This window comes from Dipteris shenzhenensis, chromosome 10 (assembly GCF_047967505.1).
Source record: "Dipteris shenzhenensis isolate YYH24624 ecotype China chromosome 10, Dip_SZ_1.0, whole genome shotgun sequence".
Lineage (NCBI taxonomy): Eukaryota > Viridiplantae > Streptophyta > Polypodiopsida > Gleicheniales > Dipteridaceae > Dipteris > Dipteris shenzhenensis.
The window spans coordinates 55,742,409-55,763,058 of NC_141605.1; the positions used below are offsets into that span (position 1 = coordinate 55,742,409).

At 43.0% G+C, this 20,650-nt stretch overlaps 1 protein-coding gene across 3 annotated transcripts in view; it reads left to right on the plus strand.

Moving 5' to 3' along the window:
• The first annotated feature begins 17,510 nt into the window (after positions 1-17,510).
• Positions 17,511-20,650, plus strand: part of EDD1 (glycine-tRNA ligase) — a 226,263-nt gene continuing 223,123 nt past the window's right edge. For all 3 annotated transcript variants that reach the window (XR_015541639.1, XM_087379990.1, XM_087379989.1), the window contains exons 1-2: positions 17,511-17,881; positions 18,585-18,635. Coding sequence is in view for 2 of the 3 variants with exons in the window: in XM_087379990.1 (XP_087236116.1) it covers positions 17,555-17,881; positions 18,585-18,635 (378 nt within the window). In the remaining variant the exon portion in view is untranslated. The remainder of the gene's footprint in view (positions 17,882-18,584; positions 18,636-20,650) is intronic.

The following is a 20,650-nucleotide window of genomic DNA, read 5'->3' on the forward strand; positions in this document are numbered from 1 at the left end:
GTACCTTTCCCTTTTTCTTGCTCCTCCTTGTTGAGAACCCTTGTTGCAGCTCACATCTCACCTTAGGGCTTAATGCTATTAGTTGAGGGAGCATGATGCTCAAAGATCGATGAGCAAGGTCCTGAATGACCGAATAGTCCTCTTGCCTGAGCCGATGGGAAAATCCAAGGGCGACCACTTACTCCTACGAGATCTTTTAGCCTTCTCTGTTGGTGGGTCTGCCATCTCAGCATCTGAGGGCTCTGAGAAGGACACCTTCTTTTTGGGGTAGCCCGGTCCACAGTTTGGAGAGGGGTTTGAGGTGGTATGACTTCTTTTCCCAAGGTCAAGGATCTCTACATTAGAATCCTCAGTGCCTGATTCACTTAGAAGATTCACCCTTGGAATGTTGGGACATTCCGTGCGAGAATGACCCTTCTGGTGGCACTCGTAGCACACAACATTGGCACGTTCTCTTGGAGGGCAATTGGCTTGATGCCATCCGATTTCTTTTTTAATTTGTAGACCCACCGGGTACCAATGGCATGCTTACCGAGAGGGAGATCTACTAATTCCCTTGTGTCATTTTTGGCAATAGATTGTAGCTCAGCTCTCATTGCATCCATCCACTCTTTGCTGTCAAAAGCATCTTTATGGCACAAAGGCTCTTCATTGCAAGTTGTAGAAGCAAAGAGTGCAAACTCAAGAAAATGACCATGCATCTGTCTATTCCGTGATCTTGTCCGAGCAGCAAGAGGTTGATCTTGTTTGTTGTCCCTCAATGTGTCAAGAAGCCATCTGGGAGCTTGCCTTTGCTGTGTATTGATAGCTCTTTCTTCAATCACTGCATCATGAATAGTGGGATCATTTTGTGCTAGAAGAGGAATCTGCAAATCAGCATGGGGTGTTGGCTGATCGGAGGATCTGCAGGAGGCTCATGTTGTTGGTCAAAGTCCCCCTTAGACGAAAGCAGAGGTAACCAAGAGTTAAAGGCATCAAACATGTCAACTTCTGGCCTAGATTTGCAGTCCACAAGAGGAGAAGCCGAATGTTTAGCAAAGATTACATCTCTAGTGACAATAATCTTCCTAGTATTTGATTGATACAACCGATACTGTCTGCTCTCCTGGTTGTAGCCAATAAATATGCATTTTATTGATTTGTCATCAAGCTTATGTCTCAGATGAGATGGTACATGAACATATGCAAGAGACCCAAAAACTCTCATGTGTGAAAGTGAAGGCTTCCTACCTTTCCATGCTTCATAAGGTGTAATAGCCCTCAATGCCCTTGTATGTGATCTATTCAGCACATAGTTGGCACACATCATTGCATCAAGCCAAAATTTATTGGGCAAGGAATTGGCCTTAAGCATGCATCTGGCCATCTCCATAATGGACTTGTTCTTTCTTTCAGAAACAAGATTTAGCTGAGGAGTGTAAGGAGTAATGCATGAGTGAACAATGCCCCGTGAATACAAAAGTGCATCAAACTCTTTTGATATATACTCTCCCCCCCTATCTGTGTTGAGGGTGAAAAGCTTGCATCCTGATTCATTCTCAACCATATTCAGCCACCTCTGAAAGCTTGAGAACACTTCGAATTTGGTGTTTAAAGCATATACCCAACAATGTCTTGTGAAGTCATCAATTAGAATCGTGAAATATTTGTACCCTCCAATGGCATTTGTCCTCATTGGGCCACAGACATCACTGTGCACTAGCTGCAATTTCCTTTGTGAGAATTTTGGACAATTCTTTTGAAAAGGAAACCGATGCATCTTTCCCAAAAGACAACCCCTAGCAAATTCTTCAAAGTGGTTGTGAGTGCACTATACTCTGCAGGCATGCTTTTAAGAAGAGTTGCAAGTGCATCTTTTTCCCCTACTTTTGCATTTATGCCTTCTAGTTGGGTCATAATGCTTTTGATTTTATTGACAAATTGTGCCATGGATTCATTAAAACCCATGTGCAAACCACAGAATTCAATCTTAAGATGGATTTCTCGGTTTTTGGCTTTTGCACAAAACACTGTGTTCAACTCATCCCATGCATCCTTGATCCTTGGAATCTATATGATGAATTATGTTTGGACCCAAGTGCAAACCAATGAGTGATAGTGCTACTTCGTCTTTTTCCTTCTAGGCATCATTTTGAGCAGTGGGGTATGTCTTCTTTTATAGTCTTCCAAAGATTTTGATGCATCAAGAGATAGCTCATTTGTGTAGACCACTTGTGAAATGAGTTGACAAGCGCGTAGAGCTCAAAAAATCGGTTATTTTTTGTTTTTGGAGCGTGTGCAATTTCCTCTTGGATTCCAAGTTATGCCTTGTCGAAGTTTCTATGAAGAAGAGAAGGCCTTTGCTAATGTGGCACAAGGATTCACATGTAGAATTCCATACTATGCCTAGCAACGATTATTGTGTGCTTAGGTGACACTATGCCATGTGGTAATTTCTTAATTGAATTGATTTAACCCATGTCTAAGCAAACTTAACCACAGTTAATTGACCAAAAACTAACCATGGTGATTCTTTACCACAGTTACTTGACCACAGCCTTATCTACCATGTGGCATTTCCAAGTGGCCTGAGGTTATCAAACCTTTGGCTTCTTGATGGTTGCACAGAGACTATGTCATGATGGAGCACAGACGTCGGTGGAGGTGTCTTCCTCGAAGCGTGTGGAGGTTGGAGTCGGGCTAGTCTGCAAAGTTTGATAGAGGTAGAAGGTCGTTGATGAAGCATGTCTGTTCGTAGTCTAGAACTATGGCATGGCTGGAGACTATAGTTTGTTGCACAGCCACAGAGCCGGGAGCTTTTGGAAGAGGCTAGAGGATCTGTGCTGATGGGGGAATGCCATATATTGGTCGTGCTACCACAAAGAGAGATTAGAGGTTGCTGGGAGAAGGTGTTGTTGAAGGCGATCTCTTGTGAGGGAGTCGGTTGTTGGGGTAGTCAATTGTGGAAGCCGAGCATAGCTTCAATCGGAGGCTTCATTGCCTCTGCTTGGTGGCTCATAGGAGAAGTTGAGGCATCCACAAGGAGCTAGGGGCTAATGGAGCAACGGGAAGCTACTACGGATTGGAGATGGCAGACTGTGTCAAGCATGAGGAGCCGTGTGAGGTGGCTACCTTGTTGCCATTGCTAAAGAAGATTATGTTGAGGGAGCGTTGGGCTGTAGGATGGCGCTACAGATCAACGGTGTTGAAGGAGGCTGTTAAAGCTCTGCGTTGGCGACTTGGAGCTATGATGAAGCCTAATGTTGAGTGTCCTCTTCTTTCATATCTCTCAGAGAATCCATCACACTGAACCTCTCCATCTCATAGAAGGAGCCTCAACACAAAAATGACCATATCTCTCTCTCCATAGCTCAAAATGATGAGCTTTCTGAACTGAATTGGAGAGGAAGACTAGCTCTACAAGACGAAACTCTCAAGGTAAAGAAGATGCCTGAAATGGAGGGCTTATCACTCATGAAGGGGGTGGGAGCACCATCAGCTCTAATACCATGTCAACGTGAGGGATCAAGGAGGATCAAAGCACCACAAGTGAGACATAGGGTAGCAAACACTCAATCTATTGTAAATGTGTATACTCAACAATACATGATAGGCTTCTTATATAGAGAGAGCCTTTAGAATAGTCAACACATGTGGGATCCTCTCATCCACATCTCTCCTTGTGGATATCATCAATCCACATCTCCACATCATGTTGTTCACATCCTAGGGTGGCTACTTTGATTCTTTCCTTAGCATATACCTTAGCCTCTAATTATGTGCTCATGGCACCACAACTCTCAACATGGGGATCTTGTCAGAATGGCGACGAGTACTCCTCCAAGCTACTCTATGTTGAGAGCAAATGCATGCAAATGCCATAGGTCTAGGAAGTTGTAAAGATGGCGAGGTAAGAGAAATGTGCAAGAATTCAGAGAAGTGCAAAGTTCTGATCATTCACAACACATATAGACATCAATGAGAACAAATCTCCATCAACATTTATGCTGAGGGATACGACCAAAGAGATGCAAAAAAGATTGTAAGTTAATGATTTTTTGCCAATGCTTTTGTTTCAATGTTCTTAAATTGATGATTTTTAATAAAGATAATTGATATGGTTATTACAACTCCCAAGATGTCATCGAAGCGATAAGTAATGTTCGGGTCCAGGCTAAGGCATAGGTGTGGACTTAGCACTAGGCTAGTACATGGGGATGTTCAATCGCCAAAGCATTGTGTGCATACATCCTACATTTTTGCATCATGGAGAGAAGGAGCTGATAAAATGTAGAACAATTTTAAATATGATATCCATTTTTCCTTTCCATGCATAAATATATAGCATTTGTCCCAAAATGATTTTGGGGGAAATTGGCCATTTTGCCCCATGTCCAAGCAGGCGTGAAAATGGGCTAGATAGCATTGCGTCTGGCCCATTTGCAAGCCCATGTGCACATGGGGGAAAATGACCAATTTCCTCCTAAAGTTTTTTTGGAGAAAATGCTTAAAATGGTGCCCAAAACTAACCCCCTAAAAAGTTTGGGAGAAAAAAGTTCATTTTGGTCCCATGTGCAAATGGTTCAATCATGTACCAATCCATATCCATCCATGCCCTACTTTACATTCTTTACCTTTCTCAACATACCACTTCAAACACCCAATACATTATCCAAGGCACAAAAAGTTTAGCCATCTATTTACAAAAAAGGGCCCTATCCTTGACTGCCACATCTTTTATGCCCTATCCATCCTTGGATTTTGGAACCTTCAAAGAATCCCATGGAATTAAATTAATCCTTTGCTTCCATTACCATGAAAGGTCGCTCTACCTTAGCCCAATGAGACTTCTTGAAATGCTAACAAGAAACTTGATAAACTATAGTTACTAGCTATTAACACATGTTGAACCATAAATCAGTGAAATCTCTATTTCAAGGTCAAATCCAGACCTAATGGAGTACCTAGGTACTTGATAATGGACCCTCTTTCCACCCACTTAACTCGAAGTGATTCCAAGCACAATGGCCTGTCCCCTTGCCACCCAACTACCGAAACCCTTACTCCAACTACAAAATAATCCTAAAATAAAGGAATGATGTTCTTTCATCTTCTAAATCCATGATCATGAGATCATCACAAAGTCATCAATATATCATTGAGAGCAAAATTGCTTTCCCAACTCGAGCACCAGACCTAAAATTCTGCCTTGTGGGGTTCACTATATGCAAATCCTCTAATCAAGTGTTCAAGGCCAGTTTTAACAAACCTTTATCTATAAACTTTTCATATATAAAACATGATATGTTTCAATTCAAACTGTGAATGTCCCCTTTAAAGGTACCCTTCTATAGGTAAAAACAATGTTAAAAAGGTCTTTAAAAGTCCCTTAGACTATTCCAACCAACGTGATGCATGTATTTATGACTAGGTCCATGTTTCATGCCAAATTAAAACACATTAAGGTGCACTATCACTTCATCAAAGGAGAAGTTATAAGTGCAGAAATATATGCTATCCATGGTTTGATACAAGGATACTTGTTAACATCTTCATAAGCCACTTATGTCAACTTGTACTCTATGTAAATCTTTCTAGTTTGCACTCAAAGTGTTTGTGCACCTGATGTTTTTACATATACATTATTTTTCTTTCAAATCTTTCATTTCTAAAAAGATTATAGACATGTTGCAACACACTTCTATGTATGTATTGACTGAGAGGTTGTGTTGGATTATTTAAGTATAATTGGAACTAATAGACTTTGACATTCTAGTTTCGGTTTTCTCACGTTGTGACCTTTGTCAATGCATAAGAGTTGAAGTGCATAAGTGACACATGCAAGAGGGAAGACGAGGACAATGAAGGGAAGGGAGCACAAAATTCTTCATGAAGCTAAAAAAGAACATCCCATTGATCAAGATTACAAGAACAGGAGTTAGGATATCTACCCAGTAGATACCTTCACCCTTTGGTGACATAAGGAAATGGGTTGCCATCAATTGTCTTTTTAGGTGACTTTTGATAAGTGTCCCATCAAAAGATTATCATGAGTCTTTTATCCCTCCCTATTCCACATGTCAACATCCTCCATATTCCACAAACAAATTCCAAAAGGATTCCTCTTGATCCCACACTCCTCCCTACACTTGGTAGATGGTCTTTGTATTATTTTAAACATGATTGAGTCTATGTAGGCATTTGGCTCATTCTAATTATATGACTCTTTTCTATTTCCCTATACGATCCAATAATATTGCACTGCCAAATCATTATATTCCCATACCAAGGTATTTATAATTCATACACATGGTATTTATAATTATCCACTCCACTCTATGGACATGCATGATCAATGAAACTAATTATAAACCTGTATTTATTACTACATGAGATATAGTAGTTGGCATCAAATGATAATCTAGTCACAAATCAACATAAGTTGCCAAAAGGTGTCACCTATTTTGTCGAGTTGTCCATCATGCTTCTCAATATTCCACGTGTCTTGGTTGGTCTATCCTACAAACATATCTCTTCACAAATTAAGTCTCATTCCAAGGGAGATTTCTAATATTCCATCTCACCCATAACAAACTAGAACTCTTTCCTTAGAGTTTCCTAGCCTTACCAGATTAGAACCAGGATGATGAAATAAAGAGAGTTTAGGTTGGTTCACCTAATGAGAGTATGTACCATCAAGCTCCTCAAATTCATGCATTCCATTGTCATGGTAAGATTCCTTCATACGATGATGGGCTTTTTGTGTGAGGCCAATAGCTTTTTGTAAAAGGATGAAATGTCATGTAAGTCACATGTAGGAGCACCAGTGTATGGTAGTACTAGCAATGATATGCACACATGTTAGCTAATATAGATAAGACAACATATGATAGCTAGGGAGTAGCCATAGAGACTTCTTTTATTTTTTTGTGATCTTGTTTCGTATGGACCATGTCTTCATAAATAAACTATTTTCTTGTATTAGATCCCTAATTGTGGGAAACGATGACATGAACTTTGCTGCCATATGTTATGATTGCATGACCATTGAAGTTAGGATGCAAACTTTGGGATCTTGCCTTTGGTATATGGAGTGGATAGTGGAATGAGTAAAGACCATAAAGGGAAATGTGCTCTCAAGGGGATTCGAGTAGTGAAGGGAGGGTGAAATGGCACAAAGTCATGAGGCAACCAAAAGGCTTTACTATAAAGCTATGAGTAAAGGATGATGGTGAAGTGCTCCCTTGCATGTTCTACAAAAAAGGGTTGGTTCCAATTTTCTTTAGGAAAAAGGGATTGCATAGGATGGTAAAAAGAAGGGTCGAGTATAAAGGGTTGCGGATACAAAGAGCCAATCACAAAAGGTAAAGGTTGGCAAGAAAAACGACAACCATGTAAATCGAAAGGTTGTGAAATGCTTTGTGAACAAAGGCAGTTCTCCTATGGAGGGGTGAGGGTTGAGTGAAGGTGAGGTCAAAAAATCTCCCCCCCTCCCCCCTTTTTTTAAATAAAAAAGGGCGGTTCTCCCACATGGGGAACTCAGTGTGCTTGATGGTAATGGCAAGCCCTTGTGTGATTCTAGCTGTGTATGATACAGAGGAGTTCTGCATTTGATTTATGAAGGTAGACAGTTCACTAGGAATAGCTAGACCCTCTATGTGAGATGAGTAGAAGCAATTGTTGGGGATAAGCTCAAGTAATTGCATGCTGGCTATCATGCGGATAGTTGCACGTTGATTAAGAGTGACCCTTGTGCACACTTGCTTGGTTGTACTATAGAGCCATATAGTTCTTCTTGTAGGTAGTAAAACAGCTTTGATGTGCATGCTATGTATGCTCCAACTATACATGTTTTAAAATTTCTCGAATCTCTCATCTCTCATAAGTGCTAAAATGAATATTTTCTTTTTTGTGCAAATTCATGACTACTATCTTTTTTAAGGGTATATATTAGATATGTCAATGGGACAAAGTGTTTAGTCACTAGACATTGTCAAGAGGTGTCTTTGTATAGGATGAAAACAGACACACACACACACACGCACGCTGTTATGGATAAATTTATCTAAGAAAAAAAAGGCATAAATATGTGTGTGTGTTTGTATGTGTGGTAATAGTATAATAAAATATGGTGTGCATAGGGCCCAGGGTTGAGGTGGCAAGGCATGACCATGTGCCACCCTTCCACATAAGAGGACCCATAAGGTGTGATGTACATAATCCACGGTAGTAATATTATAAAATGCAAGGTGGCATGGTTCCTCCATGTGCCACCCCTCCACCTAGGCGGTCCCATGCTTGCATTTAGTGAGATATGGCCCAAAGTCCATGGGAAAAGTAATATAAAATAGGTGGAGATGGATATTATATTGGGTTATTCCCTCCATGTAGGATAGGCCCATGTGGGGGGGGTATAGATAGTCCAAGAGTTAAATAATGGGGAAAGTAGGATGAGGTGGCAAGATTCCTTGTGCCAACCCTCCACTTGTCCTCCTAGATGTTTGAACGTATTATAAAATTGGGAAGAGACCAAGGGAGTATCATAGACTTGGGATATGGGAGTTGATATATGTGGAAAAATGTTGCCAAGTGTTATCGCACACAATTGAGAGTGCGTAACCGCCTAGCCCACATGGGAGACTCTTCCACACACACCATGCATGTGGGAGGATGCATTTATTGGGAGAGACCCTCTCTCTTGGCTATAAAAGGAGGGGGCTATTCCTTGATGGAACACGCTCATTCTTGTAAAGCCACCTAGCTAGTACTTTGATTCCTCCCTTTCCTTTGAAATAAAGCATGGCCCTCTTCCCTTGATGTCTCCATCTTTACATTCCTCCTCCCATCATGTACATGCTTCTCTTCCCCCTCTCCCTTTCTCCTTGTGCCATAGTCTCCCTCTTCATTCCCTCCCCTTCTAATCCCTTTTCCCCTCCCATGATAATGTTTTGCCCTCATGTTCTCCTTTCCTCTATGGCCCTTGAGCGTTGCCATGCTTAATGTCTAGCCTCTTGTCCTGATTTCTTTTCTAGGTAATAGAACTGGTGTGGCTACTGGGATTAGTTGCTTGATGTGATGTTCTTGTTTCTTTTGTAGCCCAAAAATGAGTGCCGAGTACTCAGCTTGGTTGCAAGTACTTGTAGGTGCAGATTTGCTATAACAATACTCCTCACCACCCGGTGAAGTGAGCTTCACACCCACGCCAGCAGCCTTGGTCGAAGGTTTGTAAGCTCCATCAAATTGAAGAATCCAAGATGTCATCACACCAAGACTAAAATCCGGACATCCCAAGTTTCTCGGTAGCCCAAGATAGGTAGAAGGAGAGGGTGGGGAGAATTCAATACTTGAGCCAAACATTCAACACCAAATATAGTTTATCTTTAGACCAAAAATAATTACAACTTGAAGCTCAAAATGAGGCACAAAGGGTTGATTAGGTATAAAGGGATTCCTTGGTCGAAACATTACCAACCATAGTCGAGCCCTAGAAACCTTTGTAGTGAGATTGAGAATAGACCATTCAAGACGAGCTAATCCATAGGAATTAATAAGCAGATGCGCCAAATCTCCCCCCAAGCGTGGGGAGCATCCCACCCTTTTTTGAAGGACACCCTTTTAATTACCTCCGAAGCAGCAAGTAGCTCGATCACCGCACAATGAGTAGAATTGAAATCAAAGTCCTCCCAATGTATCACTAGTTCTTCACCTTGAATCATCCACGGTGTTCCATCCCACCCATCGTCTCCTTGAGCAATGCACTGTACAATCAGTTGTTGAAGATCGACATGAAGATCAATAAAGAGATCACGCCCATTGGTAGCCGTAAGGTGCGGAGGACCAAGCACCAAATCCTTGAACTCGTCAAGAAGTGACATAAATATCCACCCTCCTCATGTGATGTGCATCCGTGAAGTGAACTTGAAAAAGTTTAGAATCTGCAATCTAGTAGGAGATATGAGTAGAGCACATGAAGTGAAGTACTTTTGCTTTTTACAGCATGTGAAAACTCCCCACGGTTAGAGAGTTACAGTTCCCGAGATTTTAATATATAAGCAAAAATCATTACATTTTTATCACTTCTTATCTGCTGGCCCAATGATAAGTCTCCCTTTTGTGAAGGGGGAGGTCTTGGGTTCAAATCCCACTCTTTAATAAAAAGAGAGGAGAGGAGAGGAGAAGGAGAAGAGAAAGAGAAAGAGAAGAAGAAGAGAAGAGAGGGGGGGTGCGGGATCTGTTACAGTTTTGCAGAAGCCCAGAAAACTGTCCGTGACCAAAAGATGCAGGAGCCCATAAAACTGTCGCGATCTGTGTTCGCGATGCATGTGGGTGTACACAGTAGACGCGCAAATACATGTGCAAGAACTCAGAGGGAGCACGGATGTTATAGTTTTGTGGATGCGACCGGTACGAGCAGAAGATTCGCAAGCCAGAATACACGTAGGAACCGCGAGTAGAAAGCAGGCAGACTAGAAGCGCAGAAGTAGGGAGGTTTTGTAGCCGTAGAGACAGGAAAGACACGCAGTTTGAAGGTGTAAAAGTAGAGAACTGCGCACAGAAGAGGCCGCAGAGCCGCACCTAGTCATAGGAGTAATAGGTTTCTTGGTAAAAATTCAGCATATCCCTCGATCTCAAAATCTAGTTGCTGATTTCTTGGCACGTGAAGCTTGTACTTCAATCACGCATAAAGCGAGTGGAAGCACCACCCCGATAAAGCCGCAAGCCATGAAGGAGGGTGATCATTTGTAAGGAATGCAAAGGTTGTGGTCATCATGAAACTAAGTGTTGGGCATATTTGATACGAGTTTACCGACTTTGGAAGATCATTCTGGCCAAGGTTGACAGCGGCGATGATTGAGTATTTTACCAAAGAAGAGGAGCCAAAGAATGTGTAACTGCAAGTGGCAAACTTGAAGCAGTCAGAAGGTGAGACGGCGCATCGATATGTGGATCGAATGGTCATGCTCCTGGACCGTTTGATTGGCACGCAAGAGGACAATGCTAGATTTTGAGCTGGAATGGCTCAGCATGTGTTGGGCTACCTTGTAGCATGAGCAAGTGACGAATTCCGCCTCAAGCTTAACTGGCAGAATCGAGAAAATATGGTGCTAGCACATGAGATTGCTCAAAAGTTTGATAAAGTACAGTCTGACCTCGCTTCAAAGAAGATGATTGTCCCTCCGCAACCCCCTCCGCTCTGGCAACAACAACCTAGGGGGTCCACCCCAGGGGCATACTCCCACCCCCCATCAGGGATGTATCCACCGCCTCCACCTCAAATGTATGGTCCTCCCTTAGATGCTTACCCTCAATAAGGTGTATATCCTCACACTCCGCCTGGAAGATTTTCCCAGCCTCGCCCATGACCCCTCTAGCTAAAGAGGCCCCTCCTGCTAAAGAACCCGGAGTCAATGACCTAGCCAAGGCCCTGAATTGATCTTCGGCTTGAGATGGTGGGAATCAAAAATCAAGCCAATGACCCTCCAAGAGAACGTGCCAATGTTGTGTGCTACGAGTGCCACCAGAAGGGTCATTATCGCACGGAATGTCCCAACATTCCAAGGGTGAATCTTCTAAGTGAATCAGGCACTGAGGATTCTGACATAGAGATCCTTGACCTTGGGAAAAGAAGTCGTACCACCTCGAACCCCTCTCCAAACTGTGGATCGGGTCGCCCTAGAAAGAAGGTGTCCTTCTTAGAGCCCTCAGATGCTGAGATGGCAGACCCACCAACAGAGAAGACTAAAAGATCTCGCAGGAGTAAGTGGTCGCCCTTGGATTTTCCCATCGGCTCAGGCAAGAGGACTATTCGGTCATTTAGGACCTTGCTCATCGGTCTTTGAGCATCACGCTCCCTCAATTAATAGCATTAAGCCCTAAGGTGAGACGTGAGCTGCAGCAAGGGCTCTCAACAAGGAGGAGCAAGAAAAAGGGAAAGGTACGAGAGGTCTCTTCTATCTTTGAAGAAATTGATCGGCACCCACGTATAGTAGATGTCATCATAGATAATTGCCGTGTCAAAAGTGTGTGTGTTGATGGGGGAGCCGCATGTAATATCATGGTGCCCCGAATCATGAAGAAATTGAATTTGAAATGTACAAGGCATTCCTCCACTCGAATCAAGGTAGTAGATGGTCAACGACTTGCCACCCTGGGAGTCATTGAGGATTTGCCCATCACTGTCAATGGGTTGACCACCACCCTCAATTTCTATGTAGTGGATATTGAAGATACATGCATGAGTTACCCAACCATACTCAAGAGACCATGATTGAGAAAGAGTGATGCAGTCAGCTACTAGAAGATAGGACACATGTGTTTTGGTGCTTCTAAGGAGAAGATCCTGGTACAACCAAGTGCCACAGAACCGAAAGAAGAAGAGGAGCAAGACAGTGATACTCTCTCATCCTCGGTGTCTGAATCAAAGGAAGAATCAGACAAGGGGGAGGAGTTCTCAGAAGAGGAAGTTTACATGATGGGGGTGTCTTCAACCCTGCCGCCTGCAGAAAAGGTAACAGCTAGTCCTCAATAGCTTGAATCTATGCTTTCCCCAGACCTCGCTCCAAGTGAGAAAGACGAGTTCCTAGAAATGTTCAAAGATTTCCCTGACCTCTTTGCAACTAGCTACCGCCACCTTTGCCATGTGACTGCCATAGAGCACAAGATAGAGCTGAAGCCTGATGCGAAGCCTGTGGCTCAGAAGTATCGGAGATTAGGACCCCTACAAACTGATGCTTTGCGCTCAGAGTTGCAAAAACTTGTAGAAGCTGGGTTTATTGTTTCGGTTCACAATACTGAATGGGTTTCACTAGTGGTCGTTACCCCAAAGAAAAGCAACAAGTGGCGGTCTGCATCGACTATAACAAAGTCAATGCAGCCACCAAGAGGGACCATCATCCTCTTCCATTTCAAGACCTCATTCTTGAGAAGGTAAGTGGTCATGAGATGTATACTTTCTATGATGGTTACTCTGGGTTTTATCAAATCAAAATTGCCGAAGAAGATGTGCTTAAAACCACATTTGCCACACCCTGGGGGACGTTTGCATTCAAAGTAATGCCATTTGGCCTCACCAATGCTCTTGCTACCGTTCAAAGATTTATGCAGATGGTGTTTGCTCCTTATTTGGGAGATTTCTTGGAGGTGTTTTTAGATGATTTATGTATATTCTCGTCATGTGAGGAGCACGTCATGAAGGTTAGGTTGGCCTTCCAAAGGGTCAATGATGCGAATGGCAGTCTCAACCCTGAGAAATGCACCATTGGAGCCACTCAAGGGAGGTTACTGGGACATATTGTCTCATCTGATGGCGTCAAGCCTGACCCCAAGAAGGTAGAAGCTATCCTCAAGCTCTCCCCGCCAACAACCAAATGTAAGGTACACTCATTTGTCAATCTAGCAGGATACTATCGCTACTTCATTGATCAATATGCTACTTTGACATGACCCATGACTATGCTATTGAAAGAAGTGGTTGATTTCTCTTGGAATGAGGATTGTGATCATGGGTTTGCACAAATCAAGAATGCTCTGGCTTCAGAACCCATTCTACGCAATCCAAATTGGTCAAAGACTTTCTATATCAATCCTAGGTTTGGTGAGCACACTCTGGCAGGTATTCTTCTCTAGCAAGGGGAGGATCGGTTCATGTGTCCTGTTCGATTTGCATCTTGACAATTGCTCGACACCAAACGACGCTACTCAGAGGCTGACAAGCATGCCTTGTCTTTGCTATTCTGCATTGAGAAATTTAAGCATTATGTGGCTGGAAAGTCCTTCATTATACTCACACTAGCACTGGTCTTGCAAAGCAGGTTCTTCAATCACCAAATCCCATGGGCCGATTGGCCAAATGGTTGGCAGTTTTACAAGAATATGATTTTTCTTTCAAAATTGTAAAAGGGGGTTGTTCCAACTTAAAGAATGCTTTGATTGATTTAGAGGAGTGCCTTGATGTAACCCTTGTAGCGGCCATAGAAGTTGGGGATCCATGGTATGGCGGTATCTACAGGTTTCTGACTGCTTTCTCCTTTCCTCCAAAAAGTACTAGCTATGAGAGAAAGAAGATCCGCAGAGATAGTAGGTGCTACACTCTCTTTGGTGGGGTGTTGTATCGTCAAGGCATGGATGGGATACTAAGATGGGCCATTGATGCAGATGAAGTACCTAAGGTATTGAAGCATTATCATGATGGATTTTGTGGAGGCCACTATGCCAGTGACTATATAGCTAAGAAGATTTTACATGCTCGGTACTATTGGCCGACCTTGTTCAAGGATGTCACTATGCATTGCAAAACTTGTGAACCATGCCAATTCTTTGGTAGGAAGGATTTGTGCCTTGGGCAACATCACCCAGTGATGTCCATCCATCCATTTTAGAAGTTGGTTTTAGAAGTGGGGAATAGATTTTGTCGGGCCCCTGCCCATGACTACGCACAAAAAGAAGTATCTTTTGGTAGCCACTCAGTATGTCACTAAGTGGGTTGAAGCTATTGCCCTCCCCGAAGCAAATGGTAAGGCAGTTTCAAATTTCATATTTGAACGTATCTGCACAAGGTTTGGGACACCCATGGAAATAGTATCTGACAATGGGAGTCCACTCTTAAATAAAGCAGTGGAGTTACTCATTTACCGCATGGGTATTGATCATTGCACTTCTAGCATCTATTATCCCGCATCCATGGGTCAAATGGAGCAGACCAATGGCCTCCTTTGTAAAACCATGGGAAAAATGGCTACAGGGAACAGGAGCCAGTGGGATCAGAAGGTCACAGAATCTACTCCCTCGGCCCCTCTAGCTAAAGAGGCCCCTCCTGCTAAAGAACCCAGAGTCAATGACCTAGCCAAGGCCTTGAATGATCTTCGGCTTGAGATGGTGGGAATTCATTTAAAGATACATGGCTTGCAACGCTACCGGCTTTATGAAATTCCTATTGAAAGATTACCATGGATTTACAAACCTTGGCTCACTAGTGAGTGTTGGGGGACCTAATCCAAGGATCTAACTCCTATCCTCCAGTTACACCTAACTTTTTTCCAACACTTGACAATCCATCCCTTAAGAACTATCAAGTTGCTAAATCCATTTGCCATGCTCTCCCTCTACTTTCCACCAACATCCCTACTTCTACCTTTTCCAATTCACTACTTGCTTCGACATCAAGTTTTTCCCCTATAACCTCTTCCTCTCCCCCAAGACCACATATTCCTCCAATCTCCCTTGAGTTTTCAATGGAAGACACCATTAATGATTCCATCAATGAGCTTCAAGAATTGGATAATCCAATTCAAACACCCACACGGGAGTTGCAACAAGATACAAATAGGATTCCCATGCCTGGTAATTCCATTGGTGATGTTTGGAGATCATGCGGTACCTACCTCACCTAGCTAACCAGGTGAGCCTCTGATTATAGCAATCACAAACACTCACAGCAAACCCTCTCTTTATGTCATTCTCGATAATTATAAAGATCTTGAATAACCCAAAACTTAGATGAGGCTCATATCATACTCTAAAGCTGCATGCCAATGTCTAATCTCTACAAGCGTATAGAGCACGAAAGAGATCAATCTGATTAGAGTGCGCAAGATATTGATGTCTCAAGTTGCAATATGAATATAACTATTGAAATTCAGGTAATATGCAAGTATCTTATCCATTCACAAGACTTATTAGTGACACTACTTGATGCAATATTCTCGATGTTCTGAAACTCGATGCATCTGGAAGGGCCTGTTTCCTCGGATTATAAATCTTTGGGAAAGGAAGCGTGTCACCTCCTTGCCCACTCTACGTGTGGTTATAATAATTATATTAATATTATTATTGAATATTTTTAATTGTTTTTCTTACCCTTTTACTTCAATCTAAATTCTTACAACATTCCTTTCTTTTGATGCATGTCATGATGCGAGGGAACGTTCGGATAAGGTTGAAGGATGACAATTCATATGTTTGTAGTTCATGTATAATATTATATACGTTGCAGCCAAGGATGAATTACGAGCTCTTATGAGCATAGCCTTATTCATATATTTATTGGGCTTCAATTCTAAAAAAACACAAGTCTTTGGACATGACCACCCTTGACATTTGCAAGGATAGTCGGGTCCAAATGGAGATATTTCAACTCATTCTTTCTTTTTCTTTAAATTTTTTTCATAAAAATATTGGATTCAACTTCAATTCCAAGTTAGTAGTTACCTGCTCCGTGATAAAAATGGAGTAGGCCATAATCTTCTATTTTTAGGTTATATGTTATTGTCTATATTTTGGCCTGCGTCGAAGGGGTAGGGCTTAGTAATCGATTGATGGTGAAAGAGAAAAAGCACCCTTTTTGTTGATTTTTTTCTCCTCTCTTTTTTGGCTTCCTCCCATTCGCACAAGTGTTTTTGGAGTTCCGTTTGATGCGATATTCTTGCAAATGGTGAGCTGTGCCATACTTCCCTTCCTTTGCTTTCTCGCTGTGTAGTTTTGTCCTACTCCTCTCTCTCAAATTCTTTCGCAATTCATTTTTTTTTCGCTATTTTGGATTCCTTTTCTGCTCTATGCGCTCTTTAGGTCAGAGAATTCGTGATGGCACAAGCATCGCAAATCCTTCTGGCAGTCTTCTGAAATCTTTACACAATTTTCAACTTGGCGTCTCTATCATGGACATTGCCGTTGGCTTGTGTATAAAGAACACCACTGGCAGGATGTGGAGGTCCTTGACTTCCCATTTCAACGACTTGCCACTGAGTCCGTTCCTACTAAGTACGAGCCCTTCGTAGTAGTTCTTCTATCCTTGCTGCTCTTGCCCTAGGCCTCAACCCAGCTATATCTTGTGGATGGAGAAGAAAGCCTTCTCATGAGCAAGGGAAATTTAGTCGTCAAGTTTACAAAGGAGTCCATCAGGAACTACTAATGCCAGGTAAGAGGGGAATTGTTGGGTTGCGTTTAATCTACTGCACTTTGTGTGTGGACAACGTTGTGTTTCGAGTTGTAAAAGTTGCACTTACTGCGGTTATAAACAACTATCATTCCTTAAGCCTCTCATTGCCACCCTCTTCCTGGTTGTCATCTTTTTTTCCCTCCAACTGTCTTCTTAGCAGGGGCCAAGGCCCACTGAATGTAGTTCAACTTGTTAGCACTCCCTTCCAGGTAGCGCTCTACTTACACTTGCATTAAAAAAGCGTCCCACGCAACCTTTTGCTGTGTGGAGTAGCCCATTTCTTTCTATTTTTGTGCTGTCTCTCTCCCCCCCCCCCCCTTCCCTTTCCCTGCCCTTCCCCCTCCCGTTCGAGTAGTGAAGTCACTCCTTCTCTGCCTCCCTTCCGAGTCCCCCTTGCTCCTTCCCTCCCTCCCTCCCTCCGTAGTAAAGGGAGTGCTCACGAGTATGTGTAAGCGCTTGTTTCCTAAATTGGTTTGTGCTTCGTGGATGATGGTGTCTAGTGTGGTAACTCTAGGTGAACCCAATCTAGGTCGGGGTCTATGGGGTGGTGAGAATCCAAACCTGAGGACGAAAGTTTGATGGCGGATAAAATGAGTTGGAGGACAGGAGAAGAGAGGTGGTAGCAGCAAAGAGAAGAAGAAGATGGCGATGGCAAAGGCCATGACAGACTCGCTCGCCTGCCCTCGCTGCTCCGCAGCTGCCTTTCGATGCTTCTGGACTTTCACTTCTTCTTCTTCTTCTTCTTCTTCTTCTTCTTCCCGCTCGCTCCCGTTTCCTCCTTCCATTGCCTTTGCTTCTCGCCTCCCCGCCCCCCTCCTTCCCCGACCTCGCCTCCATATCCGTTGCCTCAGCACCGTTGCTCCTCACAAACACTCCCTCGTCTCCGAACGCCGCTCCCCTGAATCTCCCTCTCCCGGCTTCAATGCAGCCAGCGTGCCGACCTTTCAGCAGGCTACCCAGCGGCTGCAGGCAAGTAGCTATGCTTCTTTCGGTTTTGCGCATCAGTGCAGTTGCGCCACACGTCAAGTTTTGCGAGCGACTGGCTTTCGCTTCCACACGAGTGTTGCGATCACCTCAATTATGGCTGTTGGTCACGCCAATCAATACCGAGAGAAAATCATGCTTTATTGCTTTGTTTTCCGAGCCAGTTATACCAAAGCCACTGTGAGAAAAATTGGCATATTGCTGCGCACATAGGTGTCTATCACACACGCAGTCAATCTTGAGTACCGATTGGCTATCGTAGGGCTCGCTTTCGTCACAGACGTCACAGTTAAAAGCGTTCTGAAGTATGCAATCTTTTAAATTCATTTGATCCGAAGTAAGTCTTCGGTGTGCAACTTTTTGCGACTTCCGATCTCCGTTGAATAACGTCACTATTTAGGTGGTTCAGCTCCCAATGTGTTTCACGCCAATTAGTATCTCTAAGGCATGCGCAAAATGCTTGCAGGTTATTTAGGATGTGCACATCCAAAATACGAAGTTAGGATCGTTTAGAAATTAGCACCACTTGTGTGAATGATCCTTGTAATTAATGAACTCTTAAGTACTCTTTACGGTTCTAAGCGACACTTTCGAAGCAAGTATTAGCGTAAGAGAGTTAATGCCGTAACTATAATACTGCACCAGAAAACTCTCTTACGATCGTCTTGGGCTATTTGTGCGTCCACAGGAATACTGGGCATCGGTTGGTTGCGCCGTCATGCCATCAAGCAACACAGAGGTACTATGAAAGTTTTTGCTTGTGCTTCTTCGACATTTGCCATATTCATTAGCGCAGTCGACGTTAGTTACATAATACAATCCTTGATTAGTACACGTCATCAGTTGTGACTCGAGCTGACTGGAATAGGCTCTGCCTATGCTGACCTCAAATCAATATTCTGTGTTATCCACTAAGGCTGTCTACATCTCCCTTTTCACTTCTATCGACGTCTTGCAGGCATCTCCTCAAAAGTTTTAGCTGGCAGTCTAATTTATTTGACTCCAGTCAACAAATCTAGAGTAAATATGCGTTCTGCTCCTACAATTCAATCATGTCTCTCTGCTTGAAGCATGTGTTGTAATTTGGGAAGTTCATGATTGGAATACAACCATATTTAAACAGACATGTGCCTATTAGATCATGTCACATGCATCTTTGTTTGTCAAGTTGCAATGTGCATGCTTCCCATCATTTGTGTCCTTTTCCTGCTTTAGTACTTCGTAGTACCCCATAGAGTAGTTTTTTTGGTGGCCTTTCTTCCCAGGAAGGGAAGTTTCAAATATTTTGGTGCATGTCCTTTGAATAAGATAGTGTTGGGAAGTATGGGAACAAAATGGTGGCAAAGCAAGTAGATCTTTATTCATGATATGAGCCTCTTATATAGGCAAGAAATTACAAACCACCAAAGTCCTCAAATCTCTCAATCAATCCCTACATTGTCTCAATAACTCACCACACACTCCTTGATTCACTCAAATCACACCTACTAGAATCCTTACCCACTCTAGCACACCTACTCTCACACACTTGTAGCCCTTAGGCACACACCCATACATCAATTTGACTCTACATACCCCGCCACAAATTGATGACCTCATCCCTCGGCAATAGTACATGGGATGCTCCATGATGGCCCCTACCAATATCTCACTCCTCTCTCGGTAGTAGTATCTGGGATGCTCCAAGTCATGGCCTCAACCAATACTCACTCCTAGGACTCTTGGTTTCTTATGTATCTTGGAGTTTTCTTGGTAAATTGACTAAGGGTATAGACCTAGGACCTAGACATCTTAAAAACACTCAAAACCCAATACAATCATTTTAGGAGGACTATCCATGGAAGAGTACCATTATTGACACACACAAAATATTCGTAATTTGAATAGATGGGGAAAACTCCCTCCTTGATGGAAGTCCTTTTGCGTCTTCATTTCCATGCCACCATGGTGTCGGTTCCATATATGTAAAATGAAATATTCGATGACGTCCATGTGGATGATGATGTCAATCGTGCCCATGTCGATGTAGACTCTTGTCTGTACCTCGGTCAAATTCTTAATAGATAAAGAGTTTCGAGGCTTGGAAAGTTTGATGATGTGACAGTTCTGTTTCTATGTAGAACCTGTGCTTAAGAGGCACTGTGCTTAGCAGGAAATATCTGTGTTCACATGCAGTAGAATAACTGTGCTTGTAGAGATCTGTGTGCCACGTGGCTGCTGATGTGACAGCTGTGTTCCTATGCAGAGGAAACTGTGCTTCACTGGAGGTTATTGTGTGCCAGGTGTCAGCAATCTGGAGGGTCTAGAAACCAGGCAAAGTCCTCCAGAAGAAAGCGCGCTGATTTGCTTCAGGTTGGAAATTGACAGAGATGAGAGGCGGAACTGTCACATGGGTTTACAGCAGGTAAAGGGCAGCAGTCGGGCAGATAGGCAAGCTGTTGGGCGGCGGAAATGATAGAGCGAGAATATGAGTGGCTGCTGATAACGATATGAGAACCTCTTCCTCTAGCCACAATATATGAGGAGCTCATGGGAATGGGCAACCAAAGGAGGAAGACCAACTTCCATTTGCGGGTAGGCCTTCTGCAACACGGAAGTCTTCTTGTGATCTCAGCCAGACTAAAAAATGCGACAAGGATAAGGTACCAAGGATAAGGTACCAGGGTGTGAGAGAGAGAGTAACGGAGAGTTCAAGGAGGATGGAGGCAGAAATCCATGGTTTAGAGAGAGAGAGAGTACACGAGATAGAAGCAA